Here is a 12277-nt window from a genome sequence, read left to right on the forward strand (position 1 = left end):
GTAATAGATCACAAAAAAATCAGTGATGACGAAAAGGGTTAGCATGCCCTGTCCTGTAATACCCACCACTCACACAATTTGCATAAGAGAGTGTTTGTGTGTTTCCTGGTGCAAGGAAATGTCTTAATTATACATGCAGATTTTTTTTAACATTTTTCTTTTTGCATACAGCTTTGTATTGTTCGTACGGTATTCCAATGCTCAGAACTTACATAATTAACTGACTTCGGACAGCTATACCGCAACTCCTCGTACCTCGTAGGTTATTCTCTTACTGTTGATAACATTCCACCAACACGCTACTGCTTAAACTTGCTTGGTGAATAGAGGACAAGTACAATGCATGGTGATAACGCGTTAAGGTAGCGGTGACCATTGACGGGGTGTAGACGTATATCGGCCGATACATATCTAGGTTACCATCCTGTCAGTGGGTACTGCATCTCTCTATTTTGAAAATGAGTATTATGCTCATCCAATATGCTGACCAGATGGGAATAATTCTATTTGAATGTTAGTTCAGTTATGTATACTTAAGGGAAGTTATTGGGAGATGCTCAAAGGCTGCAAGACCTACAGTAACACCTGACCTAAAAAGTCATATGATGGATTAATTTTGCACACAACGCCAGCGATAAACGCCGCTTTTAGATTGAATTGCGGCGCCTTAGACGACTGGGCCATCTGTGACCCCGTCATTGTAATAACTACCACTACGACATGTTAACTGTATACGTCCTTCAAAACAAGAACTTAAAGGAAGACAACCACTGTGTTGTTAAATACAATAATGCCACCCTCGGTTTGGGTATTTAACACTCCTTGGAATGAGCGCTAGACTGCTTTCTTAAATAGGAGAAGCCACCATAAATACCCTCAGACGTTTACGACTTTGGTAAAGCTCACAGACACGGATATAGATGTCACAGGCCCAAGGGTTATTTTCGGGTCGAATCTCGTATGCGAACCAATGATCAATAGTTAAATGCAATTAAATATTGTTGAGAAATCAGTGTGCATAACATACTCAATACCATCGATAAATGCAAATTATAAATCATGAAACTTGGTGAGTATAGTCTTTATTTCGGTACCAGCCGCCAGGTGAGAAGGATCTAATCTACCGTACGTTAAAGATAACTTTGTACGTCTAAATGGCAGTATAAATTCAACATTGAAGGTTTTTGATTTAAGTTATTGTGAACGCTGGCTTTTGTGGGGCAACATTCGTCACCAAAAAACCCAACAACATTAAAAAGCTTGAATAAAGTTAATTTGTCCTCAGGTTTGAACCCCAAAATTCTTTATTAAAAAAAATGTTTAAAAGAGAAAAAAACAACTCTTCAGCTCCTTTCACTGAAAAAAAATCAAGCAGTGACAAAACAATCTAAACATCGACACCCTACTGCAATGATCGGTCCCTATCCAGTATTCGTGCATTATATGTAAATTGCCGATTTCAGCATGGTCATGCTCTCCATAGGATATACATGTAAATGAAATTCTATATCCCGCTATTGTTATTACAATCATTTACCTGAGCTTTGAACGCCTGTCACATGTATTGGTGTATTGTTACATTTCACCTGACAGTGCACGTCAAGTGATAAGGCGTGTCAGTCCCTGTCTTATCATTAACTACGAAACGCTGTAGTGAGGCAAGGAGGTATGCTGCGTCTTATTCTTTTAGTGTGTTGTGTCGGCACTTTGTATGCTGAAAAAGTACGTTATGACGGGTAAGAAATATTACATTATTCTCATTCTAACATTGAATAATACATGTTCAATGAATGGCTAGGAAAATATTTCATTTCATGTTGTACTTTTCAATGTACGCAGATAATATCATATTCGTGAAACAAAATAAAGTTTTATATGTTTCCGTTATTACTGCCCTCATCTGGAAGGTATGATAACAGCTGTTGCTCATGCCAATAACTGTTGGTTGTGGGTGGGTGGGGGTGGTGGGGCGGGACGGGGGGTGGGGTGGGGATGTGGGGGATGACACGGGTGGAGTTGGTGATCGGGGTGGGTGTGGAGAATCGTCAAAGCATTTTACTGGTAATTAAGGCGTGCCAGAAACCAAGGATCGTCGGTTTACTCTGATTATGTTTCTAGATGTGTCAGCACTGAAGGGTTTCATTCAAGAGGTGCACTACTATAAGACCTGCCTCACCTCACTTCGGACTTTCCTTTCACATCAAGCTGAGGCGCCATGTTAAAACTGAAACACTTTTGAGAGCGACGTTTAACCAAACTCCTTTACTCACTCACTCGCTAGTGACTGTAATGATCTGTTGTTTATTTATCAATACAGGCACAAAATTATTCGTGTGACACCCAGCTCTGAAGCGGAGTTTTATCAACTCGATGAATTTCAACAATACTTGGCCAAGGAAAGGGTGAGTTGAAATTTAATATGATCTGTTTATTTGTAAGAAAGAGAAACTAACAAGGGAAGCCAACAGATGATTGGCGCTGATAGGTGATTAGCAATAGACAATGGAAACCAACACTTTACAGTACTTAGCGCTGATGGTATGGAAGCCAGTACTTAAGTTATCATAGATAAGTAATAGGTAATGGACACTGGGCAAACGGGAGGCCGGGGGTAATTGGCACCGACAGGGGAGAGAATGGACATAGCAATGGGCAAATGGAAGCCAGCTACGTAATTAGCATATATTCTCTTCCTTATGTGTATCATTTCTAAATGCCTTTCAAAGACCTGTTTATTTGTGTTACATTGCATTGTGTCAAACACAATTGTTGTGTACAATGTCGATTGTATGCAATATACCATTGCTACAGTTGCAACATATCTGATGTGACGTAAAGAACCTTGACTTATTACATGTATGTACTGCCTCCTTAGCGTAGAAAATACATAAGTGTCTGAAAACTTCAAAGTAATTCAAAACATTACGTTAGTTATTAGTGTAATGTTCATCAAATAAAACATGGTTTTAGTTTCAACAAAAACAGTAAACGCACTATCTTGTATGGATTGAATGGTCCCAACACGCTATCACTGTATATAGGACGACAACGTAGGGCACCAGTATTGCTGGGTGCGTTGGGAAACGAACATATTTCCTTTTCCTAGAACACCTGGTGTTATCAATGATTTTCAGTGATCCTTTATGTACAATGGAATCGACGAAAAGTGTTTTATATGTCTGTTGTCAGTGACATTAAAGAAATAACTGGACAAATTGTTATTATTTTACTAATTGGTATGAGTTCAAGACAACAATTATACCAACCATATTCGGGTTTTATATCTCAATATAAGAAGAAAATAAAAAAAGTATGAAATCAATATTACTTAAAAAATAATAAGCGCTTTCAATAAAAGCGCTTTCATACTGCTCCAGATTTAATTATCACAATATTTGGGTTTTGCATTTGATATTAAATTCAGCCATAATTAAGTATGAGGTACCAAAATTATATCAGTCTTCTTGCATACCAACAACTTTCTTTATAATTATTAAGGTTGACATATGGCACAAGAGCTCCGGACCCAATTCACACCTCGACTTCCGGCTTGGACCGGATATGGGTTACATATTGGGCCACCTGCGACTGACGTCACGTGTTCTCATTCCGAATGTACAGGCCTACATTGACTACGAACTGAAAACCAACATCATGTCCAAACAGCATGTTGGAGCTGGGTTTGACTACGGCATGTATCATGATCTCGACGAGGTATGTTGTCAAAATAAAGAAAACAGGATCATCTGTTCTTTGGGCATGCCAGAAACCTATGATTGTGGGTTCGAATCCCGGTTCGCCCCGATTATGTTTCTAGGTTTGTCAGCACCATACCCGTGCTCGTGAGTTTTACTAAAGTGGTAAACGTCTTAGACCTGCATCACTTCGGGCTTTCCTCCCACATTATGCTGACACGCCGTGATACTGGAATACTGTAGCGGAATTAAACCAAACTCACTTACTTACTCATCTGTCCATTACCTCGGTTAACTTGCTCCTTTGTTCAGAACCCAATGGACTGCCTCCGTGGCCTAGTGGTAGAGCGGTTGGTCCGGGGTTCGATCCCCGGCCGCGTCATACCAAAAGACGTTAAAATATGGTATTTGTTGTTACCCTGTCTGGCGCTCGGCATTAAAGTGCGAAAAGGACTGGTCGACTCGGCGTGAGTCAACTGTGTCTGAGTGGTGTATTCATGTTAAACTTCGGCATGGTATCTCAGTGAGCTATAAATCGGCATCAGTCCGGATTAGTCCAAACAGCCACACACACACACACAAACACAAACACACACAAACACACACGCGCGCGCGCGCACACACACACACACACACACACACACACACACACACACACACACACACACACACACACACACACACACACACACACACACACACACACACACACACACACACACACGTCGCTATATAAGTGCAATAATCTTGGACGCTACGTTAAACCCAATTTCACCTCAACCCAGAACCCAATGGAATTCTACAAGGGATATTTTCATTTCATTTCGATTTCGCTGTTTCGAACTTAAGGTAAATGTAGTTTGGCATCTTCATGTGTGCGTATGCCTGTGTGCGTGTGCGTGTGCGTGTGCGTGTGCGTTTGCGGGTGTATATACGCTCGCATCCTACTGGATCCGATAGTGTTGTTAACCTAAGTTCGGGAGCGTAACTTTCATCCATATGAATAATTATATAATGCATAATAATGTTAACGAGGGGTTCAATGAGCCCAAGTGTTTGCCTTGCATAAACTTCTATTCTGTTCAGTTCTGTTCTGTTCTGTTCTATAAAGTATTTTATGTAATTTCATTTATTTGAGTTCATTTATTAAAAAACAATTTTGTGTTATTATTAAGGGAGTATTAAGTATTACGTCCATCAACATTTTCTTGTCTTAATACAAGACACATCTACGTGCTGTGGACTAAATGAGTGAATTATTGCTGATTTGTTATACAACTACATAAACATGACATTGTACTAAGAACCTTAAGCCGTACAACAAATTGAACGCATGAGAGAAAATGAAAGTGAGAAAGAATAGAACCACAGCAGAAGTAAGAAGAATTTCATATGTTATATGTCACTTATCTTTTTTCAGATTATGGACTGGATGAAGGACATCGTTTCTCAGTATTCTGAAATAGCTCAGCTGTTCCCTATCACTGAGTCATTTGAAGGCCGCCAGCTGAATGGAATCAAGGTGATACCTGACGGGACACACACAGCGCTGACGTATTTCTCATTATACTGGGACCGCCTCCGTGGTCTAATGGTAGAGCGTCCGCCCGGAGAGCGGAAGGTCCGGGGTTCGATCCCCAGCCGCGTCATACCAAAAGACGTTAAAAGATGGTACTTGTAGTTACCCTGTCTGGCGCTCGGCATTAAGGGGCTAAAACAAGGACTGGTCGGCTCGGAGTCAGTATACTTTGTCTGAGTGGGGTATTCATGTTAAACTGCGGCATGGTATCTCAGTGTGCTAGCACTATAAATCGGCATCAGTCCGGACTAGTACAAGCAGCCACACACCCATACACGTGCATGCACGTCGCTATATAAGTGCAATAATCTTGGACGCGACGTTAAACCCCATATCACCTCACCTCACCTCTCATTATACTGCTTGATAGGGATAGCGGCAAAAGAAAATACTTTTGAAAGAACACGTTCCATTAAACATGCGTTCTTAACCTACACCCCTACATCACATCTAAATATAGTACGGGATAACACAATACATTTTAGTGAGTGGGTATGATTTTATGTCGCAATCAGCAATATTCCAGCAATTTAACGGCAAGGTACCCCAGAATTGAGCTCCGCACATTGGACCTATATGGGGAACCGAACCCGGGCCTTGGGCGTGACGAGAGAATGTTTTAACCACTAGACTATCCCACTGCCCCTTTGGGGGATTAATTGTTTGAATGGTTCATATGCATACTCTTTACAATGTGATTTATTGTGAAATGACAATTTGCGATGTTCTGCTGAACTAGGGTTATATAATCTATTATTACGAAACTCAATTATAGGAGCCACTGTGTTTTCGCACAATAATTGAGTTCTAAAAATATAATAAGTTGTCGTCTAAAGAAGGGAATTCCAATGCTCTGAAATTAGGTCACGTGTCACATAAAGTCTTCATTCCTTTGGGTATCGCTCGATTGCGTCCTTAGTTTGACATACTGTTTGATACTGTTTGATCAACAAATGTTTAGATTTCAGTGGACCCTCGTCCAGGAAAACCAGGAATATGGCTGGAGGGCGGTATCCATGCCAGAGAGTGGATCTCACCTGCCACAGTAATTTACATGACAGGACAGGTACGTATACGCACAATCTGATGTATTTTACACACATGTAATACCAGAATATCTGGGAATGTCAGATGTTTATAAACAGGTAACATTGGAAGCTACTGTTTGACCATACCTAGGCATGTAATTTAAGCATTGAGGTACATATTCGTTGTGCCCCGTATTAAGGTTGAAACGCATCCGGCTACTCGTCTACGTGTTATTAATCTACTAGTAACACGGTAAAACGTTAACATCGTCGAGGTAAACCGTTACTCTTGTTAAGGTATAACGTTACACTCGTACAAGTAAAACGTTATTCTCGTCCAGGTAAACGTTACTCTTGTTAAGGTATAACGTTACACTCGTACAAGTAAAACGTTACTCTCGTCCAGGTAAACGTTACTCTCGTCCAGGTAAACGTTACTCTCGTCCAGGTAAAACGTTACTTTCGTCCAGGTCAAACGTTACTCTCGTCCAGGTAAACGTTACTCTCGTCCAGGTAAAAAAAGTTACTTTCGTCCAGGTCAAACGTTACTTTCGTCCAGGTAAAAAGTTACTCTTGTTGAGGTATACTCTATCTACTCGGTGTAGATTCTAATACCGTCATCAACTGCTAATTGCAATATACATCTACATCCTCACTACACCTGATGTAAGGTAATGTAATGTAATGTTATGTAATGTAATGTAATCTAATATGGTGTAATGCAATGACAAGAAATGTACAGTAATGGAGAGCTCACGTCTGTGTCAATCTTGCAACAGTTTCTGGAGCAAAATGGGAAAGACCCGAATGTGACGGCAGCTCTCAAAGCCTTTGACGTTTACATCGTCCCCGTTTTCAACATCGACGGCTATGAATACACCCGGAAAACAGTAAGTTACGTATACACGTTCCACCGAGGCGATACTGCTACTAAAGCATTTGTGATAACGAGAAGAATATCCTAACAATTTTGACCCATTGTCAAAACTTACACAACTATTAAGTTCTAAACATGATAAAATTTACATGTTTGTTAACAATATTTATTTGAAGAGACAACATGATTTAAACGCACTGTTAAGAAACACCAACAGAATGACCATTCAAGACGGGCTCGCCTTGTAGGACATGTCACCTGTTTCACGAACATCCGTTGTCGTCACCAAATCATTAAATTATAAATTAGATATTTTCTTTGGATTTTGTTTATTATTCTATGGCTACCTATAACACGCTGGCATTATTTGATGAAACAAAAAACACAACTTTTTAGGACCGTATGTGGAGGAAGACGAGGAGCAAGCGTGACGGTCAGAGATGTGTGGGTGTGGACCCCAACAGAAACTGGGACTTTCACTGGTGCGGTAGGTTCTGTGTTATACACTGACGCTGGTTCGTGTGTGTCGATAGATGACTACAAGCAGCCAAGGGAAGACTGTACAGAAGAGAATACATGAATTCCGTATTGATTATTTAAGACCGATATTCTTACTTGGTTAAATGTAGGCAGCAATAATGGCCTTATATTGATTGTCTTTTTATTCTATTGATATGGAACAAATTGGAAATTTACTATGGTAATTATGTCAATACATGTATAAGTGACCCACCAGAAGAAAGGGGACATTATTGGTGAAAAATCACATTACCACTTATCATTGTATTTTAAAAGGAAAGTATCTTAGGAACACAAAAATACAATTCACAAGTTTCAGAGATATATGGCATCAACTTTTGGACTCATTTTCTGCAAAGTCCCATTTTCAGACTTATTACTGTTTAGGTAATAATTGCAGTTTTTAGATATAATGTCTGATTAATTGAACGTAGACATGAATGCTGCAATGTTTTGAAATAATGTTTTTATTACATTACGAACAAACGAGAGAAAAATAACTATTTTTGTACATTTTTTACGGAAGTAAGTTGACGTCAAACGTCTTTCTTTATAACGTCACAGCAGAATTGTTTCGAAGCAGTCATAAGGTCCCTTTTCTCTTTGTGGTCACATATTTTTATAACGGATAATCCAGTCATCTAAGGCGCCGTAAAGCAGAAACGTGTCCCTCAAGCGTTCCAGAAACCCATGATCGTGGTTTCTTACCCTACAGGGAGCCTGATTAAATGTATGGGTTTGTTAACAACATACCCGTGCTCTTTGGTGTTAACAGGTTGTACACATCGAAGCATCACTTCGAGCTTTCCTCCCTTTAATCTGACACGCCGTGGTAAAACTGAAATGCTGTTCCAAGCGGCTTCACACCAAACTCATCCACTTACTCATTTATCTCATCATCTTTCAGCCCTGCCAGGTGCGAGCACGGACCCCTGCTCCGAGTCCTACTGTGGACCATCAGCGTTCTCTGAGAAGGTGGTCAGCGGTGTCGCCGACTACATACAGAACAAAACCATCAACGTCGTTGGTTTCATTGACTTCCACAGCTACTCTCAGTTATGGATGACTCCATGGGGATATACCAAGGCATTGCCTAAAGATGCTGATGCTCAGGTGCGCCACTGTCTATATTGCTATGCTTTGTACGTTTTATATAGGTTATAAGGTGAATGCGGCATCAAGTATCCCACCGTGCCCATCCAAAAGGCAAATAAGATTGGCTAATATGACAATTATCTGGTGTAGGATGCATATCACTACATGATACAATATATCCGTCAGTTCTAAGCGTGTTCGTTATAAACGTAGGGGGAAAGGGTGGCCCAGTCGTCTAAGGCGCCGCGATTCGCTGTGCAGAGTTGCGTCCCCTGGGCATGCCAGAAACCTATGATTGTGGGTTCGAATCCCGGTTCGGCCTGATTATGTTTCTAGGTTTGTCAGCAAACGTCTGTGACCTGCATCACTTCGGGCTTTCCTCCAACATTCAGCTGACACGCCGTGATATAACTGGAATACTGTTAAAAGCGGCGCTAAACCCAACTCACACTCTGCCAACTTAATTTTCCTGAGTTTTCTTGACTTACAGTATAGACATCTAGAATATGTTAAACTCGTTCCTCACTCACACACACTCTCACTCACACTAATGCGAATTTTACTTAGGCTTCAAAATGGGTTTTCGGATATCAGAACTCGAACAAGTGGACGTTTTGCGAAATGTGACAATTGTATGGAGGCTCAAGAGTACACATCACAGATACAGACCCAATCCTGTTAATCTAATTACTGTCCATAAATAGTTTGTTTGACTATATTAATGAGAATGCACAAAAGGCATATACTTTAGTACAAATACAGAAACTGATGGAATACCACTCATATTCTCGCTGTTTCGAACCATTAAAGGAAATGCAATGACATTTGTCAAAAAGTAATGAATGAATGCTGTTCAATAATAGTAAGAATAACCAGGCTGTTCGCCTATTGCTGATGCTGTATACATGTAGTGGGTGTAATTTCGTTTGTCTGCCATTCCGTTGCCGGTTCGACAGTTGGATGCAACTGATTCATATTTTTTATGTAACCATGTGCTGTCCGTGTGCGTGTATTGACAAACTGCCATGCCTTGCCTATGATGATGAACTAACTGACATTAAATTATCTTGAATGACCACGGAAGATTCGTCGTCTTCTTTTCAACATTCAAGTTTTGCAGCACACATGCAAACAGTATTCATACCACAGCGAACACTTTATAACAGTAACTGCAACTTTATCAAAGAGGAATTACCATTTAGTTGTTATTATATTAATGTATTAATAATTGTAGATTTTTTTATTTCTCCTTAGGTGCTATGATTTAAGTCATTGTTATGGTAGATATGTATTCTACCATAAGTCATCCGTAACCTTAGTAACCACCATTGAATGATATGAGATCATAGTAAATCTGACTTTGGCATCTTTTCACTCCAGGACGTGACGTCGGCTGCTGCAGTGGGTGCCATTGAGTCGGTCCATGGTACCAAATACAAATACGGTTCTATTGCCAACATAATATGTACGTACATTAACATCTATTAACGTACGAGTGGATATACCGTATTCGACGTAACAAGCGCCCACGGCGATATTTGCTGATATATTGGCTTGTGAACAATCCCAATTAGCACCCCTTCCGATTGATCAATGTACACAAGACCTATATATTCGCGTATAATACGCACTCGTGTGTTATATGCACCCTTAATTATGGGCAATTATATTCTGGAAAAATATATCAGTCGTATATAAACATTTCAGGCTGTCAGCGTAAACCAGGAAATTTTATCTTTCAACATCTTTCTAATAAGAGACCCCTTTTTCTAATTTTGATGGGGCGGTCGGGTAGCCTAATGGTTAAAGCGTTCGCTCTTCACGCCGAAGACCCGGGTTCGATTCCCGACATGGGTACAATGTGTGAAGCCCCGCCGTGATATTGCTGGAATATTGCTAAAAGCGGCGTAAAACCATACTCACTCACTCATTCTAATTTTGATCGCGCCCTGGGCGCTTATATCGTCGAATACGGTATATGCGTTATTTTAACTATTTTATAAAGGATTCTTAATATGTTAAGGTGAATTTGAGTTATATGATTATCATTATTCATTATATCTGACCTGTGTATTATTGATACGTCCCATGACAAGGTAATTACTTTCGGTGGGATTCATGGACTCAATATAGGTCTCTACCATTCATGGCCGCCATAAGAGGCGACGAGATTCAAGATCGAGTTATTACAATACGTGATATTTATCAATATATAGTTTGTTGAAATGATCACACGATTTCTCCCTTTTGCCAGATGTGGCTACCGGAAGTAGTGCTGACTGGACATACGGCGGGGCCAACATTGAGTACTCTGTCGGAGTTGAACTGCGTGACACAGGAAAATATGGATTTCTGCTTCCGCCAGACCAAATAGTTCCCTCAGGACAGGAGACACTGGCGGGCGTGCTGGCGTTTATGAGTAGCATTAATATGTCAAAATAAATTGAGTTCCTTGTTATGTTGAGACGATCGCTTGTTGTCTTTGATTTGTAGCAGGATACCACACAATAAATCATAGTCGGAAGTGTATTATGCAAACACAACATTTAGGTGAGGTGCAATAGGTATATGAGTGGCGATTTGTACTAGTCCGGACGTTTGCCCACTTACAGAGCTAGTTAGAGACAGTATACTGAATCCCGGCCGCCCAAGACCATATTAAGCATATTTTGGTATGACGCGACCAGGGGATCGAACTACTGACCGTCCGCTCTCCTGGCAGACGCTCTTTCACTTGACCACGGGGCGGTCTTTAGATTGAGAAATATATTAGATAATTGTGATATATAATTTTGCTATCACGTCGGGATATTAATTTAGCAGACAGTGATTCAGAATGATACATGAATTACACGATAACATTACTAACATTATATCTGTCTATTGTTGAAGACTATATATCTCAGTGGCTCGTATACGATGATATAATAATTGTACTCCGACTGTCTTGAACAATCATGCCCAGGATTTATTTATCGGAACAATATATACATATTTGAACAGGACGCGACTGAATGGATTCTTTTGCATATACCAGTTCTAAATCTACCATGTCAAATTGAACACACGGCTTTGTTTTAATCTTTCATTTCAACTCAAACACTTCTACCATTATTGTATCACTATATCCATTTAAAGTTCCCATCGTCGTTGTCTCGCAGCTCCTAGGTTAAATTTGCAATGTAAAGCAGTATTTGAGAACTCGCATACTTAACTGTTCTGGCAACGGTGAAACAGGTCTTCTCATTGCTAAAGGTGATCTGGGCCAATGCTAGTAGGAATCCATATTTGAAATAGTTTCATGCACGTGCCTGTCACATGACACTAAATAACGCAACCAGGCGCCAGTTTGAACAGCATTCCAGTTATATCACGGCGAGTCAGCTTGATGTGGGAGGAACGCCCAAAGTGATGCAGGTCTCATCTTTGGTTAAAGCCACGAGGGTACGGGTATGCTGTTGAGAAACCTAGAAGCATCTTCGGG

At 40.3% G+C, this 12277-nt stretch overlaps 1 protein-coding gene across 1 annotated transcript; it reads left to right on the forward strand.

Moving 5' to 3' along the window:
* The first annotated feature begins 1586 nt into the window (after positions 1-1586).
* LOC124148240 (carboxypeptidase B-like) lies at positions 1587-11257 on the forward strand. The gene is made up of 10 exons (XM_046519228.2): positions 1587-1736; positions 2318-2402; positions 3499-3714; positions 5116-5217; positions 6236-6340; positions 7082-7192; positions 7576-7666; positions 8606-8811; positions 10174-10258; positions 11048-11257. Exons 1-10 carry the CDS (start codon positions 1669-1671, stop codon positions 11233-11235), a joined length of 1257 nt encoding a protein of 418 aa, XP_046375184.2. The 5' UTR covers positions 1587-1668; the 3' UTR covers positions 11236-11257.
* The last annotated feature ends 1020 nt before the right edge of the window (positions 11258-12277 follow it).

Source organism: Haliotis rufescens, unplaced genomic scaffold, assembly GCF_023055435.1.
Source record: "Haliotis rufescens isolate VD_foot unplaced genomic scaffold, xgHalRufe1.0.p SCAF_19, whole genome shotgun sequence".
In the NCBI taxonomy this organism is placed as follows: Eukaryota; Metazoa; Mollusca; class Gastropoda; order Lepetellida; family Haliotidae; genus Haliotis; species Haliotis rufescens.

Excerpts from the sequence above, each read along its gene's own strand:
- LOC124148240 (XM_046519228.2), top strand. The coding sequence starts at position 1,669 with ATGCTGCGTCTTATTCTTTTAGTGTGTTGTGTCGGCACTTTGTATGCT. Across the intron at positions 2,403-3,498 it reads AATACTTGGCCAAGGAAAGG|GTTGACATATGGCACAAGAG; the intron begins GTGAGTTGAAAT and ends ATAATTATTAAG. Across the intron at positions 7,193-7,575 it reads ATGAATACACCCGGAAAACA|GACCGTATGTGGAGGAAGAC; the intron begins GTAAGTTACGTA and ends ACAACTTTTTAG.